General features: G+C 38.8%; 1 protein-coding gene across 3 annotated transcripts in view; it reads right to left on the bottom strand.

Moving 5' to 3' along the window:
* mib2 (MIB E3 ubiquitin protein ligase 2) overlaps window positions 1–25698 on the bottom strand; it is a 100302-nt gene that overhangs the window by 59889 nt on the left and 14715 nt on the right. For 2 of the 3 annotated variants that reach the window (XM_081348144.1, XM_081348143.1), the window contains 2 exons: window positions 3026–3382; window positions 211–382 (listed from right to left, as the gene is read on the bottom strand). In XM_081348144.1, coding sequence (XP_081204270.1) covers window positions 211–382; window positions 3026–3248 — 395 coding nt within the window. In that variant the 5' untranslated portion in view covers window positions 3249–3382. Of the gene's footprint in view, window positions 1–210; window positions 383–3025; window positions 3383–8175; window positions 8229–25698 lie in introns of those variants that run through there. The other variant, XM_081348145.1, reaches the window with a different exon arrangement.

Here is a 25698-nt window from a genome sequence, read left to right as displayed (position 1 = left end):
TGTGTGTGTGTGAGGAACTCACGGTTGTGAATGCGCTGTCTCGTAGCGCTCGAAGGCGTGCGTCAGGTCGTGTGTGTGTGTGTGTGTGTGTGTGTGTGTGAGGAACTCACGGTTGTGAATGCGCCGTCTCGTAGCGCTCGAAGGCGTGCGTCAGGTCGTGTGTGTGTGTGTGTGTGTGTGTGTGTGTGTGTGTGTGTGTGAGGAACTCACGGTTGTGAATGCGCCGTCTCGTAGCGCTCGAAGGCGTGCGTCAGGTCGTGCTTGTTGTTCATGTAACACTGAGTGCACAGGTCGTAATCGAAACACACCTTACACTTCCAGCGCATTCCCATAATGCCGTGCTTCTTACAACTGTCACAAATAATATTTGAGTGTCGGACACCTGAGAGGAAGAAAGGAAAAAAGGAGATCAGCAAGTCTAGTCCAGGAACGGGTTGTATAAATGACAGGAAGTTTCCCACTGGACTCATCCGTTCCTCAACATCAGCAGTTTAGCGTTATAATAATGATCCTGTTCTCAGTGCAGAAGCCGGTCAGTGAGTCGCTAACTCCTAACGTTGGTTAGCATGTGTGTTTTCATGAGGCTTTCCCTCCATTAATCAGAAACAGGTCATTGGAGGCAGACGACAGTGATTTTAATGATGCGCCAAAAGCATTTCAGTTCATCATTAAGTGTTTCCTGGTAAACACACACAGAGGAACACATCTTATATATAGATCTGCACTGCAAACATTGCTTCTCTTACTTAGTATTTTTATCTTGTTTCCAGGCAAAATACCTAAAAATTAGAAGATTAGATCAAATCAAGATGCATTTACTAAAGTAGTAAAATGGCATATGTTATGTCTTGTTTTCTGGAAATAAATCAAAATTAAGTGAGTTTTTGCTTAAAACAAGCTAAATTATCTGCCAATGGAGTAAGAAAAATAATCTTGTTTTCCGTTTGAATTAGTATTTTTTTCTTACACCATTGGCAGATAATTTAGCTTTTTTTATTATAATAAAAAAATATTTTCTTTTCTTTTTTTCCAGGAAACAAGACAGAATATCTTATGACATTTTACTAATTTAGTAAATGCATCTTGATTTAAGAATTTTAAGATATTTGGACTGGAAACAAGACAAAAATATTAAGTAAGAAAAGCACAATCTTATATCTAGGACTCCAATGCAATGTGTCAGACAGACAGATATTGATCTCACTTATCTGAGAGAAATATAATCTCTTCAGGGATGAACAGGATTGCAGTGTAACTATTTAAGCCAGTTTAAGCCTGCAGCCACTGCGTGTGTGTGTGTGTGTGTGTGTGTGTGTGTGTGTGTGTGTGTGTGTGTGTGTGTGTGTGTGTGTGTGTGTGTGTGTGTGTGTGTGTGTGTGTGTGTGTGAGAGTGTGTGTGAGAGATCCACGCACACAATACACACCGCCACCAGCTGAGGGAGTAAACGACTGCTCGTGTGCTGCTTCAACACCTGATTTACTCTGGTAAAGCACAATGACAGTAGCACTGAACAAACCTTACAGAGGACAGGTCCTGCACATCTGTGAGCAAACACTCACTTTAAAGAGGCCCTATTCTGCCCTTTCACACAGTCTTGATGTTGTTTCAGGCTCTAGAACAGGTTTTCCTGCTTGAATGTTGATTATTCTCCTCATATTCTCCACTGTTGCGGCTCCTCTCTTCCCAGTCTGTCAGTAACGCTCTGTTTACTTCCTGTCTCTATAGAGCTGGTAAGTCCTGCCCATCCGTAAAACCCCGCTGGACCTCTAGGTTGAAAAATCGTCAATGCAAGTGAATGGGAGAAAATAATTATTTTCTGGTCCCGTTTGAATTGTGCCATGAATGTGAACATATGTCGTCTGTGAATTTTTTTATAACTTTTCATGTTACGAGTTTGACAGTATATGGTATGATTCCTCGGCTAGCAGTTGTGGAAAAGACATAACGAGAAAGACTACATGTCGCCTATGTGACGTCACCACATAAAGTTGACTTACCCGTGGTTTTCGCCAACCTCAACGATTTTGTCCTCTCCCTGAAAGAAGGCGGTGAAGTGCACCAAAGACACAGCCATGTTTAGCGGGATCCGTGAGCTAGTGTCCGTGTGCTAGTGGTGTTGACGTTTCAAACGCGTCGAGAGTTGTAGTCCACAAAGTGCTCTCACACAAAGTCTATCCGTATCAAACTTCTACCCGCTAAATTCCAGCATTCTTTACACGAAAAGTTATATAAAAAATTCACAGACAACATATGTTCACATTCATGGCACAATTCAAACGGGACCAGAGAATAATTATTTTCTCCCATTCACTTGCATTGACGACTTTTCAACCTAGAGGTCCAGTGGGATTAGCGGAAGGGGCGGGACTTACCAGCTCTATGAAGCCCCTACTTCTGAAAAGCGCACTGTGCTCTGATTGGTCGGCTGGAGCAGTGTGTTGTGATTGGTCGAGCGCTTCGAGTGTGTTTGGGAAATGTCCCGCCCCTTACCATAACCACCAGTTTAACACACTACTGACTAACTCAACCAGGCCCCGCCCCTTTATTCTGCGCATGAATTATTATAATGAGGAATATTGTGACGTGTTTGTTTCCTCAAGACTACAATGGAGGCGTTTCAGCAAGAGCCAATGAGGTTCATTCTCGTGTTACAACACACGTGCGAGCGTTTGAAAGCAGGCGTCTATCAGCAGATCGGTCCGGCTTGTGCTTTCAAACGCTCCCGTTTTTAAAAACACTTTCAAACGCTCCCGTGCGCTGATCATTGTAGCCAATCACAGATAAACCCGATGAACGCGTGAACACTTCGGCCAATCAGAGGCGTTTACGATTCCGCTCAAAGCCTCAGATTTTTTAAATGTCAGTAACGACTTGGTACCGAAGTCAGAACTGTTGACAACACTACGCCCAGCACTGAACAACCATCTCCCATATGTGTAATTTGGACTGCAGTACCTACTTCAGCCACTGGCTGTCACTCTTACAGACTGCACCTTTAAGTGGAAGAGATGTTTTTGGTCGTACCTATCTGTGCGTTGTCGTACAGAAGCAGGTCGTAAGCGCCCTGGTACCCGGTGCGGTAGTTGGTCCGGGTCCCGCTGTCCCACTGCACCACCACGGTCTTGTCCGGTGTGGTTGTGCTGCCCTGCCGGCCGATCTCCACCACCGTGCCGATGTGCCCTTCTCCCTCGTCCTGCGAGCTCCACTTCCAGTCCAGGCCGCGCACCACACGCATGCCCACCTCCATGCTGCCGCGCGCCGGCCCGGCCTCGCTGGGCTTCCGCTGCGCTCGCGGGACGCTAGCGCTCGCTGCCGGGGGGCGAGGAACCGGGATCGCGAGGGAGCCGAGGAGGGCAGTCTCTGGAGACAGGTCAGGGCTGACTGGAAACACAGAGAACACACACCTCAATACGGCTGACAAGCTCAATTCAAATTTCTTTCTTAAATATTAGCAAAATTCTAATTATATTCAAATTCTAAAGGCAACACTTAGATGGATAGTTCACCAAAAACTAAAAACTTTTATGATGGATAGATGCAGGCGTCTGCAGCCAGCATTATCAGCCTTTTATCAGCCTCTATCAGCTTTTTATGATGGATAGATGCACTTTTATGATAAATATCTTTTATGATATTTTTGACACTGCAATGTTTTGTTCAGTGCACGATATATTTCTAGTTTCAACTTTATTTGTTCTTTAGATATTCCTCTTTAAATGAAAAAAGTATAAACTGTATGCAAAGTGACCCACATTTGGGTTTTGACCACTGAAAATGTGTACAATTTACCAATTTACTGATGGAGCCTCATTGAAATCCCTATATCTCTGGGATTTAACCATAGGCTATAGAGCCTTTAAAATGAAGATATCAAAAGAAAAGTTTAAAAATTAAGCTTTTCCCCATTTCTGAACTGTCACTGTTGGCTTATAACACAACAAATATTGCTTAAGTCAACGGATTTCACAAATAGACCCACCAGTCTCTGTGTAAAAATAAAATAATGATGCTGCCGTCTTTCTAAAGTCATTTTTACACCCTTGTAATGTGGCTCCAAATCTATGGTGAAAATTGTCTTTCATCACTATTTATGTTTGACAAAATCTCCAATTTGAGCCGGGAAATTTCTTAAATTTGGTTGATTTGACACGGAATGACCCAAAAGTTTGTTAAATCGCATATAGCCTATTCCCACATGCCTCAAAGTTCCCAGAGAATATTCTTTCTTATCCTGGCAAAATTGTCTTTGTTTCTAAAATATCAAAGTAAATCCAATGCAACCTGAATGCAAGCTTGTGAACGCAGTCAGAATGATTATGCATCGGTACGTGAAACACAGGGAAAGCAGACATGTACAAGCTGTTAAGTCAAACATGCACCTTTAATTAAATAAGCGAACATATGCCAGCTGTTACACCAAACACACTCTTCAAACTCGTCCCATAACTACAACAGACGAGGAGAAGGGCAGCAGATGTTCTGCCCATGCGGTGTTGCTCAAGGCACTCGACCTGTTGGACAGACCAGAGTCTCAGACTGCCGGGATACGAGCTTCTGAACAGATGGACGAGCTCCACAGTGTGTATGAAGAGGCATTCTCACTGAGCTTTACACACAGACAGCTCAATGAACCCCGCTGGCCTTCACAGGTGCAGGTCAATGACCAGAACTGCTCTGGAGAGCACTGAACTTACTGCTGCTTTTAAGGCCTTTTTAAGACATTTTAAGACCATTTTAAAAGAAATTAAGATCCTTTGAAGACCTTTTAAAGAATTTTTTTAAGACTCCTTTAAAGAAATTAAGACCCTTTTAAGACCTTTTTAAGAAATTAAGACCCCTTTAAAGAAATTAAGATCCTTTTAAATATTTTTTAAGACTAATTTTTTAAGAAATGAAGACCCTTTTAAGACCATTTTCAAGAAATGAAGACCCTTTTAAGAGCCCTTTAAAGAAATGAAGACCCTTTTAAGGCCATTTAAAAAAAATGAAGACCCTTTTAAGAAATTAAGATCCTTTGAAGACCTTTTAAATAATTTTTTAAGACTCCTTTAAAGAAATTAAGACCCTTTTAAGACCATTTTAAAGAAATTAAGACCCTTTTAAGACCATTTTAAAGAAATGAAGACCATTTGAAGACCTTTTTAAGAGCCCTTAAAAGAAATTAAGATCCTTTTAAGACCTTTTTAAGAAATTAAGACCCCTTAAAGAAATTAAGATCCTTTTAAGACCTTTTAAAGACATTTTTAAGACTCCTTTAAAGAAATTAAGACCCTTTTAAGACCATTTTAAAGAAATGAAGACCCTTTTAAGACATTTTTAAGAGCCCTTTAAAGAAATGAAGACCCTTTTAAGGCCATTTAAAAAAAATGAAGACCCTTTTAAGAAATTAAGATCCTTTGAAGACCTTTTAAATAATTTTTTAAGACTCCTTTAAAGAAATTAAGACCCTTTTAAGACCATTTTAAAGAAATTAAGACCCTTTTAAGACCATTTTAAAGAAATGAAGACCATTTGAAGACCTTTTTAAGAGCCCTTAAAAGAAATTAAGATCCTTTTAAGACCTTTTTAAGAAATTAAGACCCCTTAAAGAAATTAAGATCCTTTTAAGACCTTTTAAAGACATTTTTAAGACTCCTTTAAAGAAATTAAGACCCTTTTAAGACCATTTTAAAGAAATGAAGACCCTTTTAAGACATTTTTAAGAGCCCTTTAAAGAAATGAAGACCCTTTTAAGAACTTTTAAGAACTTTTTAAGAAATTAAGACCCCTTAAAGAAATTAAGATCCTTTTAAGACATCCTTTTAAGATCCTTTTAAGATCCTTTTAAGACATTTTTAAGACATTTTTAAGACTATTTTAAAGAAATTAAGACCCTTTAAAGACCTTTTTAATACATGTTTAAGACTCCTTTAAAGAAATTAGGATCCTTTTAAGACCTTTTAAATAAAAAATAAAAAATTCAGCTGTTAACCAATGCATGCTCATTATTACGAATGCATCTAAATCTAAAGTTTAAAATTTACTATAAAACCACAACAATCAACCACAGGCATTGGGAATACAGGGCTGTTGACTGCAACTAAAATGATCACAAATGCAACAACAACAAAAAACAAACACATATGTTTTTGTTTGAACAGCACCTTCTTTGCCTGTCTTTAAATCTATGCTTGAATCTTACTTATTTTTAACAAATTATGGTGGATTAAAAGTTTAATTCAAATTGTTTTATTATATTGTTTTTGTAAATTTTTATATCTTTTTTTTTAGAGAAAAAGAAAGAGAATGAATGAATTAATTAAATGTTTGTTAAATTATGATATGTCAAGGCGTGCTGACATTTTTTTATATATATATTCTCCGAATATCTGTATAATAAATCCCAAGAAAAAACAACAAGGCTTTGCTCAAATGGATGTGTGCAATTAATTATGATAATGCAGAAATCCAAACTTTTTTCATTTAAGAGAGAATTTCCTAGTCATCGCAACCGACAATTACTGAATTCTGTAATCAATGCAATGAAATAATATTATGCAATCAATGCATCGCAATGCACCAGTGCATTTGTACACCCCTATCCACCATTAAACAGCATATAAAGAGCATATCTTGAGGAAATGCTCAGAATCTGATGTCCTGAGGTCATTAATGTCTCAGCTGTCTCTGAATAAGCGAAAACACAAATAGGCTTTAAAAAGAGGAACTGCTCTTTTCCCATCAGACAACTTCCTCAATTCATGAGCCTGTAGTCGAATAAAGGTCACAGCACAACACTACATTACAACACATCTGCAGTGTCGTCGCACTCGAGTGCAAGTCTGAGCACAAAACTCATATTATCCATGACTAGTTGAGACCAGCTCATTCAACTTAAAAGTCCAGGCCAAGTCCAAATGTCCAAGATAGCAGAAAAAGTAGCAACTGAGCAACATGTTAATTTTCTTAATACAGAAAACCATTTATTGTGCCCTATGCTATTTATATCCTCCTCACGAGTCCAGACGGGGTCCCTCAGGGTTCGGTCCTCGGACCTCTGCCTTTTAGTTTGTGTCTGACGTACAAACCCCGATAATACTATGATTTACGCACAAGTAAAACTAGAGGACGGGTGGAAATAAAGCAGGCGGGCAACATTATCTGGTAAATGTGCATTAAAAACTTGGTAACACTTTACAATAAGGTTCTTTAGTTAACATTAGTTAAGTATATTAGTTAGCATGAAGTAATAATGACCTGCACTTATACAGCATTTATTAATCCTTGTTAATGTTAATTTCAACATTTACTCATACTTTAATAAAATCTTGTTAATGCACTGTGAACTAACATAAACTAACAATGAACAGCTGTAAAGTAAAATTGTTTTGAGGCGAAAGTTTCATTCTGCAAGAGGAGTCAGAGGTTTTGTGAACAGTGCTTGAAGATGAAGTTTTGTGTTTAATGTTTCCAGAAAATGGAGTAAGGTTTCAGAAAGTGTGTTTTAGCAATTGAGAAAAACTGTAATACATTAACTAATTTACTTCATAGTAAAGTGTTACCAAAAACAAATGTTTACACATTGCCAACCAACACTAGATAACGCTCCACTTTGGCACAGTTTAAATCAGACATGAAGATACGGCTTTAGAGGAGCCAAACAATCTGCAACTTACTAATCTGTTATATTAGTTTATGTACTATGCCTATATTATCATTACTATTATTATGACTTTGATTATTATTTCTGTAACTTTCTTTTGTGCAATTGCATCATTAACTGTAGTGTATGCTTACATGTTAGGTGTTTTTGTATGTTATTTAACGATTAATGATTAATGATGCCATATGTTCCTGTGTTCTTTTCTTATTGATTTAGTAGCCAATCCTGGATCTGTCATAGACTGTCTATTGTCCCTGTTAAACATAATAGTACATAATAATAAAAGAACTGTGAGCACTCGTGGCAACTGTTTAGCAGCTGTTTATGCCAGCTCGCGTTTGTCCATCACAAGTGTGTTGCAAGCGATAGGAAGAACACAAGCTGCTCTCTAAAGGCAACTTATGAAGAGACTCGCAGCTATGAGGAATGCGTTACGCTATGATAAGAGTGACAGGGAACATGCACAGATACAAACGGCATTCACTTCCGTTCAGGACGGATCGTGTTCATTCATACCGACAGCGACACGAACCCCAGACCAAGTGGACTTGAGGAAATCTCCAAAGCAAACTCTCTGATCGGCACCAACAGCTCATATGGCTAATGTGAAAGCACATGCACTTCCTACTGGGGGCCTAGTTAGCAAGGGTCCCCAACAGATTGCCTGATAAGAAATGGACTTTGAGAGTGACTCCACAGGACCGCAGTGATTAGCACAATTACACAAATCACGGACTTGAGTAAAAGTACAGATACCCTAATAAAATATCACTCCAGTAAAAGTATTCAGAACATTTCCTTTGAGTAAAAGCACAAAGGTACTTGACTTTTAAAGTCCCCCTGTGGTGAAAATCCAGCTTTTAATGTTGTTTATGTGTCTATGTGGTGTTTTTAATCTGCTTTAAGGCAAACCATGTGTAAGTTCATAAGTCGACACCATTGCTGAGTATTTCCTCCTTAAAACTGCAGTGAACCAAAGACAGTCTCAAAAACACGCTTTGAAATCGCTGGTGTCACAAACTACCTTGTAACCAATCAGATCAACGTGTGATCGTCAACCAGTGGATCTCTGAGCTGAGTGAGGGAGTGGAGGCGGGGCTCATTTGCATATTCATAGAACTGCGCATACTAAATGAGGCAAGGGTGTCGAGTTACAGTCAAGATATTTTAAGGCATGAAGAAATGTTTTTTTATTAAAAAAAAAGTTTAAATATGTCATTTTGGTGATGAAAGATGAGTTTTAAGGGATACAATTATTCACTACAGGGGGACTTTAATGTACTAAAGTATTAAAATGTAAAGGTTTATTTATTTTGCAAATTCCTATAGCTCAAAATATTTCCTACTGCTAAATCTTTTACAGCAGATTAGCTCACTAACCACTGACAGTCATGACCTAAACAAGATTTTAATTTGCAAAAAAACATCCTAACTGTGGCATTAGTAACTGACCCTATGAATGAAGTGAATCGTTATAGACTCGCTCTGACGGATCAGTGAATCAGTGAGTCGTTGACTCAAGAACAGAATCGTTCAGTGTGATTTACGAATCGATTTGAAAGGTAAAAGGCATGATGACATGTCACGTATATTTGCGCTAGAATGACACAAGTCGTACTTTGGTTTGTTAGAGTAGAGGATCTGTCCCGGGAGCGCTGGCTTTCATCAGACACATGTGGAGGAGAGAGAGGAGATGAATCAACACTCATCCAGGATAAACAGCACTGAGGAGGGATTACATCAACCCGAGAGAAGTGCCAAAACACATCCATTCCTCATGAAACACACACACACACACGTGTGTGAGAAGCATGGCCAGCTCTTCCACACATTAGTGTCGTCCGACCGCACCGAACAGAACAAACTGCAACTGATAAAACTCTCAAAATATCATGTAAACAGAGTTTTCAAAGGAGCCAAACAGGAAATGTAGTGAATATATGACCAGAAGACACCGATAAACCTCGTCCATCATCATAAGCGCTGTAGGGCTGGGTAAAGAAACCCAGTGACCGGATCAAACACAGATTCCAGTGCCACTTCAATGCCTGAGCTCGAAAACACATCAAAGTGTGACCGACACAACATGATCGGAGCGCTTCTCTTGGTTGTGTTTGTGTTAAAACAATCTTTCAAGACTGTCAGGTTTATAAATGACCGACTTATAAAAGCAAATGTTGAAAGAAATGCTGACTCGTGTAGTCTGGAGCCGCTGCTGTGACGCTGTGCACTCGTGTCCGGTGTGAACGCACTCGCGCGTGTGACGCTCAAGCACAGGCCAGGACGGTCACGTCACGCGTCATCGAGTACGGCAGATCAGCGGTTCTCCTGTTACGGCGCGGGTTACTGTACAACGCCAAGAATCGTTGTATCAGCAGCTGTTGCTTAAAGTCCCTATTATCAGTCACGTACACACACACACAGCGCACTGATGATGAAGCGCGCAAATTAGGAATTCAGGAAATTTAGGAATTAAGTCGTCTAAAAATGCAGATTACATTAAGCGCATTTTCACACCTGAAAGTCCACACCAAGGTCCGAACCAAAGTTCATGGTTTGATACACTGTATAGCCCTCATGCGCCAGAGACACGAGCGCGCCGCCATCTTCAGAATATTGTCTTTGAACTTCCGTTTTTGCGGTCGCTCTGTATATTTCTATGGCGCTGCTGTCCAGGAGTAATTAGCTTTTGAAGTGGATTTACTTAATGTAAAGTTAACGAAAGTTATCATGAGGACTGTAATGCTTAAAGCAGATGATTTAGCAAATGTCAGTAGACCGGGAAGATTTTAAAACGAGCCGTTCATTCATAAACACGCAAGATCGCTGTGAAAATACAGACCGGAAGTCAAAACACAACGAGTGCGGCGCTGAGAAGGGGCGGGGCTACATAAGGGGTGGGGCTACAGACGGGGTGGGGCTACAGAAGGGGCGGGGCTACACAAGGTCTATGCATTCGGTTAGTTTTGGTTTGATTTCACATTGCAATGATGCGAGCGCACTAAAGAACTTTACATGACGTACTCGCGTCCTGTCGTCATCATCTATATTAGCTGCATCTTGACTGGTTTGTAGACGGACGTGCGTCTGACGTCAGCGTGTTGTCAGTTCGGCGGGAAACTTTGACAAGAATGAATGAACAGACGCATATCATTGCCACTATACTGTTATTATCACGGCATTACACCCTGCAGCTCCAGCTGTACTCGAGGCTAGCGCACATTCACCAAACCAACGTCCTCGTTGTGCGAACATGTTATCGTTGCCGGCAGGACCCAGGACAAGTGTGTGTGTGTGTGTGTGTGTGTGTGTGTGTGTGTGTCTTCAGTTGTTTAGGCTACGCGGGAACCACCGGGACTTCCTGTAAATGGTCTGAAAGTCCGAATCATACAGAAAATGCGTTCACATTAGAAACGAACCAAACCTTTGTTCAGTTTGATCCGGACCGAGACTACCTCTTGTCGTCTGACCAGATTTCGTCTGTTTGGTCCGGATCGTGGTCCAGGGGAGGGTTCACACCTGTCATTTTGATTCAGATCAAACTGAAAAGTCTGAAAATCCGGACCAAACAAGGCAGGTGTGAAACGGCCCTCAAAAACAGAGTGTGGAGGGCGAGAACGCTGCACTCAGAATAACAGGTTCACAAGCGGTCAGTGTGGCGGAGGCTTCTCTAAACACACACTCTTCTGTCTGAAGGGAACATATCGGTAGAAACAAAAGTGTGTGTTTTAAAAAAGGTCCTGCCCCAGCGACTCTGAGAGTGTGGTGGAGAGGACGAGCCAGCACACACACTCACACACACCTGAGTCTTTACATCAGTGCAGAACTAGAGTACGCAGATTAAAGCCGATCCGGACGGGACGAGTGTGACACGGAGAGCTGGGGTACAGTAATAATCACCAGAGCTTCTCCGTGACTTTAGTCCCGTCTGAATGTGCATCTCATTGATCATGCCGGGTAATTTATCTTCAGTAAAAAGGTCCGGAATAATGGCCTCAGGTAATGCTAATCCCGTGCGAATAGACCCGCTGTAAATATGTACGTAAATAATTTGTCATTTCCTGTTTACAAAGTATTTTTCCGCGGTTTTTCAAGTATGGAGACGCTTGGAAAAGCGTTCAGTTGCGTTCTAGACGAACTGGGACAAACTCAAGTGTTTCACACACACCATTCAGATCAGAGAGAAGATCGACAGCACTCGTTAGAGGCACGAAACATCCGTTAGCGTTAGCTGTGCCTATTACCAACACAATCCAGTCTGAAGTTCATTAATACACCATTTGACCGGACATAACTGTTTTATATATATAAATATAGGTTATGTGTGTTTGCGCACGTGATATCAGTAACACACACACGAGGACAGGCGTGACGGCGGTGTGTAAATCGAGTTACTCTCCCACTCCTGCTAGTGTTACTGAGATCTCTTATCCCGTGTAGTGGGGAGAAAAAAGGTGCGACCAGCTGAGAACAGGAGCCCTGGACCGTCTTTAAGCGAGTCATGAAACATGCACTCAACTAACATCTTCAAAAACGCAGATTCACACACAGATGCAATGAAGTTATTTTACCCTTGAGCGCCACTTTACACTCGTCTGATCAGCGCATCACATGTGTAACGCTGAGACTGATGCTTCACAGAGATCAACGCCGCTCACCGAGAACACCCTTAAACATTAGAAGGACGATACGACAAAGATAGCGCTCTTTTCTTTTTTCATGAATATATAAGCTATTGAAGAAAGGGGGCTCAAAGATGAACAAATACAAATATTTTTAGTTTAACAATTTATTTAGGCCAAGAAAATAAAATCTGACCTAATACGTTGGAACCTTATCCCCATATTCAGCCTAATTTCTAGAGTTGACTCAGTGCGAATGATTATTCTACCAAAACTACTGCATCTCTATCAGTCTCTTCCGGTGGAAATTCCGAACCAACAATTTCTTGAATGGAATAAATGAATATCTAGGTTTTTATGGCAGGGTAAGAAACCCAGAATAAGATTTAAAACGCTACAGTTAAGCAAAGAAAACGGTCCATGCCTACAATACTATTATTATGCGGCCCAATTAAGGCCATTAGTGTGTTGGAGTAGTTCAGTATATTAGCAAAATGGATTAAAATAGAGCGAGGGATGACGGAAGAGTCCCCGGTGTCTGCCCTCATCACAGACAACAAGCTAAGAACTAGAATGAACAAGGAAACAAACCCATTGATCAATGTATCATTTAAAATTTGGCATCGGACAATGGAAACAGGGGGTTTGGATGACGCATCGAGAGTATTAAGATGGTGTGCCTTTGATACTGATTTCATCCCAAACAGAATAGATCTAATAGGAATAGGAATCTCAAATTATTACACTCTTTTCGATAAGGGTAAAATCCAAAGCTTTGATTCGCTAAAGGAGAAATTTGGGCTTAACCAAAGTGACTTTTATAGATATCTACAAGTTAGGGATTATTTAGAGAGTAAAATGAAACCAGGAGTACTGGCAAGGGCTGAGTCAGGAATAATAAAGGTTTTCCTAGCCGTATCCAAGGCTCAGCCATGTAATAAGATCATTTCAAAGTTGTATAAGGGTTTTGTCCAAAGTCTACCCGAAAATACTCTGTATATAAGGGACAAGTGGATAAGGGAAGGAGACTTAAATATTTCAAATGAAGACTGGGGGAGAATTTGTAGAGCACAGTGGCAATCCACAAGCTCAGCCACATGGAGAGAATTCTGTTGGAAAAACGTTATCAGGTTTTTTACTACACCATCACAGAAACCATCAAGGGAAGGGCACTAGCGCTGGAGATCATGTGGGGAAATGGAAGCGAACCATTATCACATGTTTTGGGGGTGTCAGAAATTGAATCAGTACTGGCAAGAGATTAAAGGAGCTCTGAAGGCTGTCTTTGGGGTAGAGATTGACTTATAGAGATATCCCAGCAGAGAGGTGGAACAGAAATGATAAGAAGTTATTGTTAATTATCCTAGCAGCTAGTAAAAAAGTCATTACCAGAAAATGGTTAAAACCAGAGTCACCCACGGTGAAGGAGTGGATTGATATAGCACATAATATATATAATATTATGTGATGGAAAAATTATCTTTCTCCTTAAGAGCATTAAGGGAAGACTTCCTCCAAATATGGAGTAAATGGATTGATTACATTAAACCAGTACACCCAGACCTCTTTTGAAAGGCTATTTTTCTTTTCTTTTCTTTTTTTTAACTTTTGGAATATGGCAACTTTTGGAATTTGCTGTAAGTAATAGCTCCCCATGTTCTGTTGTATATAGTTACTGTTAAGAGGAGGAAACATATATTGGGAACACTTGTGAAACTTGTTTCCAGGCCTGAGAGAATACACTCTGTATTGATAACTGTTTTATATATATATATATATAAATATAAAATATGCAAAAGCCTCTAAGTGCCATCTGAAATTTTCTTCTAAAATTATCATTTTTATCAAGCTTGTATATTTAAATTCAGTAATTTCACTTAAATGACAAATAATAGGTAATTTTCAATACCAACTTTCAAGTGTCTTTGATTTAGGAAGTTATTTAAGGCCTGCTTTCTGTATTTCTCCTTGAAAAATAAAAAAATAAAAATAAAAATAAATTATTTAGGCCTATTTTAAGTTATATAGTGCTTTGTTGGTAGGCTATAATGTATGCCAAAATATAATAAAAAAAATATCAGTGTTAAATAAATAATTTTAAATTGTAGTTTTGTAATGTTTTTTTTTTTTTAGAAAAGCAAGACAAAATAGAGAGAGAGAGATAGAGATAGGCCTAGATGTGAGATAAAAAGTCGCAATAGCCTTATTTATTTTTATTTCATGGCAGAAACATGCGTTCATACCATAGACTGTAAAAATATGGACAAAGCGTCTGTGACGTCACCCATAGACTTTCTGAAGAACGGGTTTGAAGCCGTTTATGGGGGGTATGAGCGGCGCCATCTTGGGAAATCTTGGGAAATCCTAACCCCGCCCCCCTTCTGACGCAGCGCGCGTCACTCAGCTCGCTCTGCTACTCCGGTTATCTCTGTATATTTTAGGCAACGAAATATGTCATAAACACCATACTAACTCTTTTCGTTTTCATTTAAAGAAATCTAAAACATTATAGCCACACAAATGTGGTTCAGGCAACGCGTATTGATTATATTCACTGCACATAACATTAGCCTATTTATAAAACAAAACAAAATATAAAACACAAACCTGCCTCTTTTCATTTTAAATATAATATAAAAATATTAAACATTTTAATATGGTCCAGGCAATATGTGCATTTGTACTAAACAACAGATGTTGCAGTAAACAACATTAGGGTAAACGTACCTATTAAGCTCACCAAAATCTACATTGAGACATTTTTAGTGCACAAGATATTGGTTTTAGTACAAGAAGTTATTTTAAAATAAAATATTAATCTCTCACACTATAATATTTCATTTTATTTTAAATGACAAAAGTATTTCAATTAAGATGTACATCATTAAATATAAAAAGTCTGGCTGTGCTTAATGGGTACGTTTTGTACCCTTTAAGCACACCCCTGTTCCCAATAAGCTCACAACAAGTTTTATTAAAAATTCTTGTTTATTTTAAACAACCTTTTTAAGGAATAATTGAAAAAAGTTTTATTTGAAGGTACAGAGTCAATCACAAAAAAACAGAACACTAAAATCAAGCAACAAGGCATTCAATTTGATCAGGTAGCCTATCCTATTCATAGTGACGTGTCATTCAAACTCATTGCAACATCTAGACTAGTCCACGTTCAGCTATGTGTAACCCATATTGAAAAATCAAATAACAAAACAAACCAATGTGCTCCTTAAAGGGATACTCCACTTTTTTTGGAAATAGGCTCATTTTACAACTCCCCCAGAGTTAAACAGTTGAGTTTTACCGTTTTCGAATCCTTTCAGCCTATCTCCGGGTCTGGCGGTACCACTTTTAGCATAGCTTAGCATAATGAATTGAACCGGACAAGACCATTAGCATCTCTCTCAAAAAAATGACCAAAGAGTTTCGATATTTTTGCTATTTAAAACTCGACTCTTCTGTAGTTACATCGTGTACTAAGACCGACGGAAAATGAAAAGGTGCGATTTTGAGAGTATAGGCTAGTTCCTAGCCATATCAGCCTAGAAAATTGAAACTTTACATTTTCCGTCTGTCTTATTACACAATGTAACTACAGAAGAGTCGAGTTTTAAATAGGAAAAATATCGAAACTCTTTGGTCATTTTTTTGAGAGAGATGCTAATGGTCTTGTCCGGTTCAATTCATTATGCTAAGCTATGCTAAAAGTGGTACCGCCAGACCCGGAGATAGGCTGAATGGATTCGAAAACGGTAAAACTCAACTGTTTAACTCTGGGGGAGATTTAAAATGAGCTTATTTCCAAAAAAAGTGGAGTATCCCTTTAACTCTCTGGGTCAGAGCTTTCCTGTCTACTCCAAACTTCTTGGACAGATACGACAGGTTTCTGATGGCTCCTTCTTTGTATGACATGCCTCTTTCATCTTTGGGCATACACTATAGTTTCGTCTAGCTTTTGTCATCTTAAGACTGTGAAAATAAGTTTATTAATCATTTTTTTGAAGATTAACCTAGTGACAACCATCAGTTAATATTTAAATTCTGATTATTAAGTATTTACATAGACGTTTAATGTGGGTGAGCTTAAAGGGAGCACACACTGTGCTTAATTGGAGCAAAAACATTTTTTAATTAATAAATATTAAATTAAAATTTAAAGGAAAATATTTAGCTAAATTAATAATCTAGGTAATGTATTAAGTTTATACCAATTTTAATATGAACAACTATTATAGACAATATCTATGAAATTATGCTTTTTCTAATTGATGTCACACTGAAGCTGTGTGATTGTCATAGTAGTGCACCCTTTAAGCTCACCTAACAATAATATGAATTCTTTAAAAATTACAGCAGTTTAAAACCACAGACTATCAATAAAATGTAAAATTATAATATTATGGATTTAAAAGTACAAGCCATTAATTCCTGTGAAGTAATATATTAATGTAGCACACAATCTTATACAGCTAGTAAGCTAGCTATGTTCGTAGCATCTGGGCTATGTTGCTAAAACTATCTTTTAGATCTAACTGTAATTATTTCCCACATCCAGGTTCCAGGTTATAATATGCAAAAGTCTAAACATTAATCTCTTAATTTTGCAATAAGATGATGTACTTCTTCAAAATAAAGGCTTAAACATATAAAAAATGCACATTTGAGGGGCTCCTCTTCTGGTGAAAGTTTTCAGACAGCTTTGAAAATAGCCGCCAGACAGTGTGAACACATGGACACACATATCTCAGTGTGCAATGGTCTGATTGGTTTAAAATTACAGGAGGTATATAGTAACAAACACATCAATTGGTTAATACATCAAATAGGATAATACATTGCTGTTTCTTTTTATAATCTGAGCTCCAAGATGGTAGTGTGCTTAATGGGTACTTGAGCTTAATAGGTACGTTTACCCTACATATCATATTCATATACAGATCTCATGTTTAACCACTACAGAGACGCCAGAGTCAGCGGCGAACGCCAGAACGACTAGCCGAGGAAAGGCTGTTCCAGGCGGGGTACATGAACGCCGAGCGCCCGGTCATCGCTGGATCTCACAACTGGATACAATTATCAAGTCAAGTCAAGTCAAGTCAAGTTTATTTATATAGCGCTTTTCACAACACAGGTTGTATCAAAGCAGCTTCACAGTAATAAATTAGAACAATACATCAATGTTTGTTTCTAGTGGAACGTCTACGTTCGGTAATGCTGATCAATAGTATCGTTGATTGATTAATTTAATTAAATATCCCCAAATATCCCCAACTGAGCAAGCCAAAGGCAACAGTGGCAAGGAACCGAAAAACTCCATCAGGTGACCTAATGGAGAAAAAAAAACCTTGGGAGAACCCGGGCTCAGTCGGGGGCCAGTTCTCCTCTGGCGTTTATGAACTAGAGGTCGGATTTAACTGTAGGATTTAAAGTATTATATGAATGCCTGGCTGAAGAGATGCGTCTTTAATCTAGTTTTAAACTGGGAGAGCGAGTCTGAGCAACGAACAGTATCCGGAAGACTATTCCAGAGTTTTGGTGCTAAATGTGAAAATGCTCTCCCTCCTTTGGTGGACCTAGATATCCTAGGTATGACCAAAAGCCTCGAATTTAGTGACCTTAAAGAGCGCGATGGATTATAGGGCAATAGAAGATCCGTTAAATAGACTGGAGCTAAGCCGTTTAGGGCTTTATAAGTCAGTAGCAATACCTTGTAATTAATACGGGACTTTATAGGTAACCAATGTAGGGATGATAAAATCGGTGTTATATGATCATATTTTCTTGATCTAGTTAGAACTCTAGCGGCGGCATTTTGGACTAACTGTAGCTTGTTTATTAAGGATGCAGGACAACCGGCTAATAACGCATTACAGTAATCTAGTCTCGAGGTCATGAATGCATGAACTAACTTTTCTGCGTCAGAAACTGATAGCATGTTACGTAGCTTAGCAATGTTTCTAAGGTGGAAAAAGGCTGTTCTTGTAACATATGAAATATGATTTTCAAAAGACAGGTTGCAGTCTAATATAACACCCAGGTCTTTTACTGTAGAGGATGAAGTAACAGGACATCCTACTATGTTAAAGTTGTATTGTGAGAGGTTTTGTGGGTGGTTTTTTGAACCGATAAGTAGTACCTCTGTCTTGTCTGGATTTAATAAAAGAAAATTATGCGTCATCCAATCTTTTATATCTTTAACACACTCTGTCAATTTGGATAATTTAGCGTTTTCATCTGGCCGTGATGAAATATAGATTTGAGTGTCATCAGCATAACAATGGAAACTAATTCCATGTTTCATTATAATATTTCCAAGTGGTAGCATATATATTGAGAATAATAGAGGGCCTAACACAGATCCCTGCGGCACTCCATAGTTTACTGGAGTTATGATAGATTTTTCTCCATTTAAATAAACAAAATGGTAGCGGTCAGATAAATACGATCTGAACCAGCTTAATGCTTGTCCTTGAACACCGGTATAGTTTTGTAGCCGATCTAAGAGTATTGTGTGATCTATAGTATCGAACGCAGCACTAAGATCAAGTAAAACTAGTATTGAGATACAGCCTTGGTCAGAAGCTAAAAGTAAATCATTTGTGATTTTAACGAGCGCAGTTTCAGTGCTATGATGCGGCCTGAATCCAGACTGAAACTTTTCATAGGTGTCATTTTCTTGCAAGAAAGAGCCCAGTTGGGCAGACACAACTTTTTCTAATATTTTGGACATAAAAGGAAGATTTGAAATGGGTCTATAATTTGCTAGGTTATTTGGGTCTAATTGTGGTTTCTTAATGAGAGGTTTTATAACTGCCAATTTAAATGTTCTTGGAACATGACCTAAAGATAAAGACGAGTTAATAATATTGAGGAGAGGCTCTTCCACTACAGGTAACACTTCTTTCAATAGTTTAGTTGGTATGGGATCTAATAAACATGTTGTTGTTTTAGAGGAAATGATAAGTTTATTTAACTCTTTTTGCTCTATAGTTGAAAAGCACTGTAATTGTTCTTGCGGCGTGATAATTGAGGCTGAATTATAAGGCGCGATTGAGGATTGAACGTTTACAATTGTGGTTCATAAATCTTTTGTACTATTGAGACAATAACAAATCTGCAGTAAAGCAAAGATGTCATTATCATAAATCTTTATAAATAAACCACAGATTTGAGCTTTTAACAACTACATTCTCGCCTGAAAAACTCTTAAAACTACATTTCATGATACAGAAACAGTAGTATTATATGTCAACTGTATTAAAAAATGGCGCTTCTTATGTTGTCATTCTCCGTGGCGCTGCCTTGTCAGCTGTCAATCAAGCTGTCAATCAAAGTTAACCATGCCCTTATTGTCATACATTTTATATCTAAATACGATCTAAACTAACGAGTCAGAAAAAAAATGCACCCCCCTCACAGTTGTCAGGCACTCGGAACCTATCGAAAAATACAATAAAAGTCCATGGGACCAACCTGTAAAAACATGAATTTATGCTGTGAAAACGGACATTTTAACATGGGGGCTATGGACATTTGCTCCCTTTTGGGACCTGCCTCTAGCGGATTTTAGATGTATTTTAGTTTTTCGCACTTCCAGGTAGGCTTCATTTTTCAGATCAGAATGTCGCCGCTTGGTTCATACCAACAAGCCTTGAGCAACCGAATGCAATTACAGACATTTAAAGCAGAACACACACAGAGACTCACAGCTTGGCCTCCTCAGAGTGTGTGTGTGTGTGTGTGTGTGTGTGTGTGTGTGTGTGTGTGTGTGTGTGTGTGTGTGTGTGTGTGTGTGTGTGTGTGTGTGTGTGTGTGTGTGTGTGTGTGTGCTGAACTTTGCTCTCGATGGGCACTCAGAGAGTCTGGCAGCAGAAGCACACTCTCCTCCACGAGCTCTCGGTGAACACATGTATCCGCCACTGATGTAATGATACCACTCTTCTGCATCCCAGCAGATTTACAAGAGTTCCAGTCAAACTAAAGATATGCTGCTAATAATTCACTTTTGTAAACACAGCAAGTATAATCACAATCAAAGCATCCAAACTGCACAATATTTGAACTGAAATCGTGAAATGCGTGTCAAGCAATAACAGAAACAGAGGCCGACCAGTTATTCACCGTAAACATGTAACGTCACTAAACTTAACAAAATTCTGCTTAGTTACCAAATGTCTTGACACACACACACACTTACACCACAGATGATCCACAGAAGAGTTAGTAAAGCCTGTGTTCTCCGGCTGAATGACCGTTCGTCCGGACACAACCTTCAAAATATCTGATTTTCATGAGCATAAATGTTCTTATTATTGCTCTGTTTATACTATTGTACTATTGAGACAATAACAAATCTGCAGTAAAGCAAAGATGTCATTATTTAATTTTGTAAAAAATATGATTTTAATCTGAAAACACTGTACATTTAGAGAAACACACATTTCAGCATTATCACTAATCTGAGCATTTTCCTTGAGAACCAATTAATCAATATCGAAACAATATGATTTATGCACTAAACCACCATAAACGCTCAGCACAGCGACACCACCTGACCCTCCCCTGTTCTGCAGCTGATAGGCCACAATTAATCAATATCCAGTTAAAACAAATCAAACATGCTTGTGAATCGAATCGTGAACTCGTGTAAATGTCCAGAATCATGGATGCTGAAATGAAACCAGCGAACGTGTAAAATCAGAAGGTTATACATATTCATAATCTTCATGAAGCTGAGCTTCTCTCAGTGCTGTGAACACAGGGTCAGATTAGGACGGCACGTAGCGGATCACATGACCCCCATCATCATCATCCCATTATGAATAATCTGCTCATCATACTGATGGATAATGAGATGAGGATGACAGTGACAACATCAGAAGACCTGCCGTTTCTGAGACATTTCTTCCGTCTGTAATGGCGGGACATTTCTCTCTTAGTTATTTAACAACACATTTTTTTAAATCTAATTTAACTTAGGAAACTTCACGTCAAAGTTTTATTGAGGAATACAATTTCACATTACACGCTGTAAATTACTCATAATTTAATTTTACAAGCAGGTCTGCGTCACAACAGCCTCGGCCATTTCAGATTAGGACTAGATGCCGGAGATGGTCCTCACTGCAGAACACGAGATCCAGGGGGAGGAGCTGATCCAGATCTGACTCCTCCCACCTTACATATACATACAACCGGCACATCCGGGAACTTAACTGTCAATTTCGTAACCGCCCCTTTTTAGGGGAAAACAAGCCAGACTTCCCATAGACTTCAATACAAAATAGCGGCACAAAACAACGTCCGTACACAGCCGGCAGACGTGTATAACTTCAGAAATCACTTAGATGAAATATGTCGAGTAATTATATGTCCACCCAGCCTTTCATAGAGCGTGTACGATACATTTATAAACTTAATTTGGGCAACTTAAAAACATATCCCGTTTCATTCTACCAGCGTCAAATTGGTCTAACAACCCCACCCAGTGGCTTACCCGGACACTTACTCGTACCTCATCGAGTCACCAGGTAGCCAGTGAATGATTTTACTACGGTTTTAAGAAGTAAACATCTTTAAATGTATAATATTGTGTCTTTATATTTAGAGTAGCTACTGAGTGCACTTATCTGTCCAGCTATACAACTAGCCTGATGTAGCTTTCGATAGCATCATCCGTAATTCATGATATTTCCATAACAGCAAGATATTGATGATGATGGCAGGCAGAGATGGGCATAAATACATGGAAATGTATTTAAAATAAAATAAAAAATACAAAATACTGTGTGGAAAAAAATAATTAAATACAAATACATAATAGGGGTAGCCTACTGTGTGAAAAAAAATGTTTAAATACAAATTACATGTGTTAGTTAGTACACGTCCTCAATCCGTTACTGTGTATGGCGCTCGCTGGTTTGTTTTCCCCTAAAAGTGGGCGTGAACCTTTTCAGAGACGTTCTATGACGCTACGCCGGTTGTATGTATACCTAAACCCCATCTCCGCCCCATAGATCTGGATCCAGCTCCGCCCCCTGGATCTCGTGTTCTGCAGTGAGGTGAGATCCCGAGGATGATTTGAGAGTAGAACTGGACTCCACATGCATCTCACTGACCAAGGCCAGGAAGCAATAGTAATGCTTTTTATTTATAGGCCTAACTGTTTTTGATTGATATTTGTATGATTTCTAATATACAGTGATTATTTCTATTTAGTTGTTGTGGTTAAAGATGTGGTTTAACTGGAGTGCGGTGGCGGGGGGGCTTGATGACGTGAAGCATGTGATGATGATTGATGATCCCGTGGGCAAACTCAACAGAAATACTCCAAACACTCGAAAATTTGAATATTTAGAATATTTATATTTATTTAGAATTATAATATTTATTTCTAATTTTTATAATATTTAGATTAAGCATATTTTTAAGACCAGTGACATTTTAGCATTAGGACATTATCGTCATGACAATTAAGCACATTTTCCCAAATTCTCATTATTGTAAATTTCTTTTTTTATCGTTTCTACTTTTGAGTTTCTTCATGATTCCCATTATTCTCAATTATGTTTTTCATCGACTTCTAATTACAGTCGTAAAGTCATTTGTACTGATCAACAGTGATAATTTAATTATGCTTAAATATCAAAATACCATTAAAAAATCAGCTTTTAAAAGTAACTTGATGCTTCAAATAAAGACTGTATTGATTACATCGTTACACCAGTAGGTGGCGACAGGAGACTGCTAAAATATGTGTTTGTCATTGAATCATTCACTCAAGAGATTCATTCAGAAACACTGATTCATACAGTAATAAAACAAGTCTTTATGAGTGAGTCATTGAATCATTCACTCAAGAGATTCATTCAGAAACACTGATTCATACAGTAATAAAACAAGTCTTTACGAGTGAGTCATTGAATCATTCACTCAAGAGATTCATTCAGAAACACTGATTCATACAGTAATAAAACAAGTCTTTATGAGTGAGTCATTGAATCATTCACTCAAGAGATTCATTCAGAAACACTGATTCATACAGTAATAAAACAAGTCTTTACGAGTGAGTCATTGAATCATTCACTCAAGAGATTCATTCAGAAACACTGATTCATACAGTAATAAAACAAGTCTTTACGAGTGAGTCATTGAATCATTCACTCAAGAGATTCATTCAGAAACACTGATTCATACAGTAATAAAACAAGTCTGTATGAGTGAGTCATTGAATCATTCACTCAAGAGATTCATTCAGAAACACTGATTCATACAGTAATAAAACAAGTCTTTACGAGTGAGTCATTGAATCATTCACTCAAGAGATTCATTCAGAAACACTGATTCATACAGTAATAAAACAAGTCTTTACGAGTGAGTCATTGAATCGTTCACTCAAGAGATTCATTCAGAAACACTGATTCATACAGTAATAAAACAAGTCTGTATGAGTGAGTCATTGAATCATTCACTCAAGAGATTCATTCAGAAACACTGATTCATACAGTAATAAAACAAGTCTTTACGAGTGAGTCATTGAATCATTCACTCAAGAGATTTGTTAAAAACAATAATTTTTTCAAATTAATTAGATTATTAATTAGATATTTTTAAATAGACAGCAGCAGTTTGTCTCTAGCTAGTAAATGACGTTATTTTGTTTAGTAATCGCCTTAAAAAATCATACTTTTTTATTTATCCAGAATTGTGCAGCTCTACATTACACTGGATCACAAACACCGTGAATTAAAACGTAACTAAATATTTTAAATATTTATTCACATCACAGTAATGAGAATTAGATTAGATGAGGGACGCTTACTTGTCAAAATATCATCATTACAATGCAAAAAATGAACTTAATGATCCAACAGTTCAAATAAAAAAGCTATATTGTAAAATCCACTCATTAAGGGTTTACACTAATTTCCAATTTAACACTAAATGACAAGCAACTAACCCTAAACCAGTGTCCTTGTTACACGTTACACGTAAGTTACTACATTAAAAACTATAATAATGCATAATCACAAGCAACTGACCTTAACCAAACCCTAAACCTGATCTTAATCTCCACGTTCTCTGCGAGCGGGAAACATGCACACATCGCTGTAACATGACATAAGAAACACCGACACATACCACAGGTGAGTGTGTAAGGCTGAGGAGTGTGTCCTGCAGATCTCTCACTGTCCCACGTGCCCCGTCACCTACAGGACCGACACTCAACCCCAGACAGACCCTGTGACTGACACTGCAGCGGTCCGGCTGAGCCAATCACAGCCCCCGAACACCACCGGCGATCCGGCTGAGCCAATCACAGCCCCCGACAGGGCCATGTGACCACAGCCAGCGTTTAGTCCTCTGTGTGCCTTATCAGCACAGATTATCCCACACGGGACAGACAAGGACTCCAAGCAGGCGACTGAGACTTTCACACACACACACACACACACACACTGCAGAAGCCCTTAAAAGTCGACTCGGTGTGAGGAACACGTCTGATGCGAGACAGATGCTTGTGTGAGCAAACCTGCCATCTTCAGCAACACAACCAGACGCCTAATAAATCTACATTAGGAGATCGTGATATAAACACACACTTCCACGTGAGCCGGCCGGAGCGTCCGATGATGGATGAGGATGAAGACGCTTCGACACACACACAGGAGAACAAGAACACTGTCCTCAGCGCGAGGCTGTTAAAGCCACAGCATTTATAATGTTAGGCTTAAAGTCCCCGTGTTTAATGTTGTTTATGTGTCTATGTGGTGTTTTTAATACGCTTTAAGACAAACCATGTGTAAATTCATAAGTCGACAGCATTGCTGAGTATTTCCTCCTTAAAACTGCAGTGAACCAAAGACAGTCTCAAAAACACGCTTTGAAATCGCTGGTGTCACAAACTACCTTGTAACCAATCAGATCAACATGTGATCGTCAACCAGTGGATCTCTGAGCTGAGTGAGTGAGTGGAGGCGGGGCTCATTTGCATATTCATAGAACCGCGCATACTAAATGAGGCAAGGGTGTCGAGTTACATTCAAGATATTTTAAGGCATGAAGGAAAAAACTTTTAAATATGTAATTCTGGTGATCAAAGATGAGTTTTAAGGCCCTTTCACACCAAGAGCGATAACTATAAAGATCCAGACTGCGCCTAAAACGTTTCAGTGGGGAAAACATTTGATTGGCTGTCAGTGTTGTTAGTTCATCAGCGATTTCATCTATGTCGTTATCGTTGGGGAGTTAACTCTCGATCGACCAGTCTTAGTCTTCATCATATTCAGATCATCTCTAATGACGAGCTCCAGACATAAAGCAGAACCGCAGCGCCACCAGAACCAGATCACATGACTACAGCTCGCATCATAAAGCCTTTCTGACTGACCTGAGAACTGCAATACTCTCATCCCGAGAATATTATAAAGTGTAGC

The sequence above is a fragment of the Scardinius erythrophthalmus genome (genome assembly GCF_964197995.2).
Source record: "Scardinius erythrophthalmus genome assembly, chromosome: 20".
Lineage (NCBI taxonomy): Eukaryota > Metazoa > Chordata > Actinopteri > Cypriniformes > Leuciscidae > Scardinius > Scardinius erythrophthalmus.
Note: the sequence above shows the minus strand (reverse complement) of the source record. Positions and strands in the feature narration are given on the sequence as shown.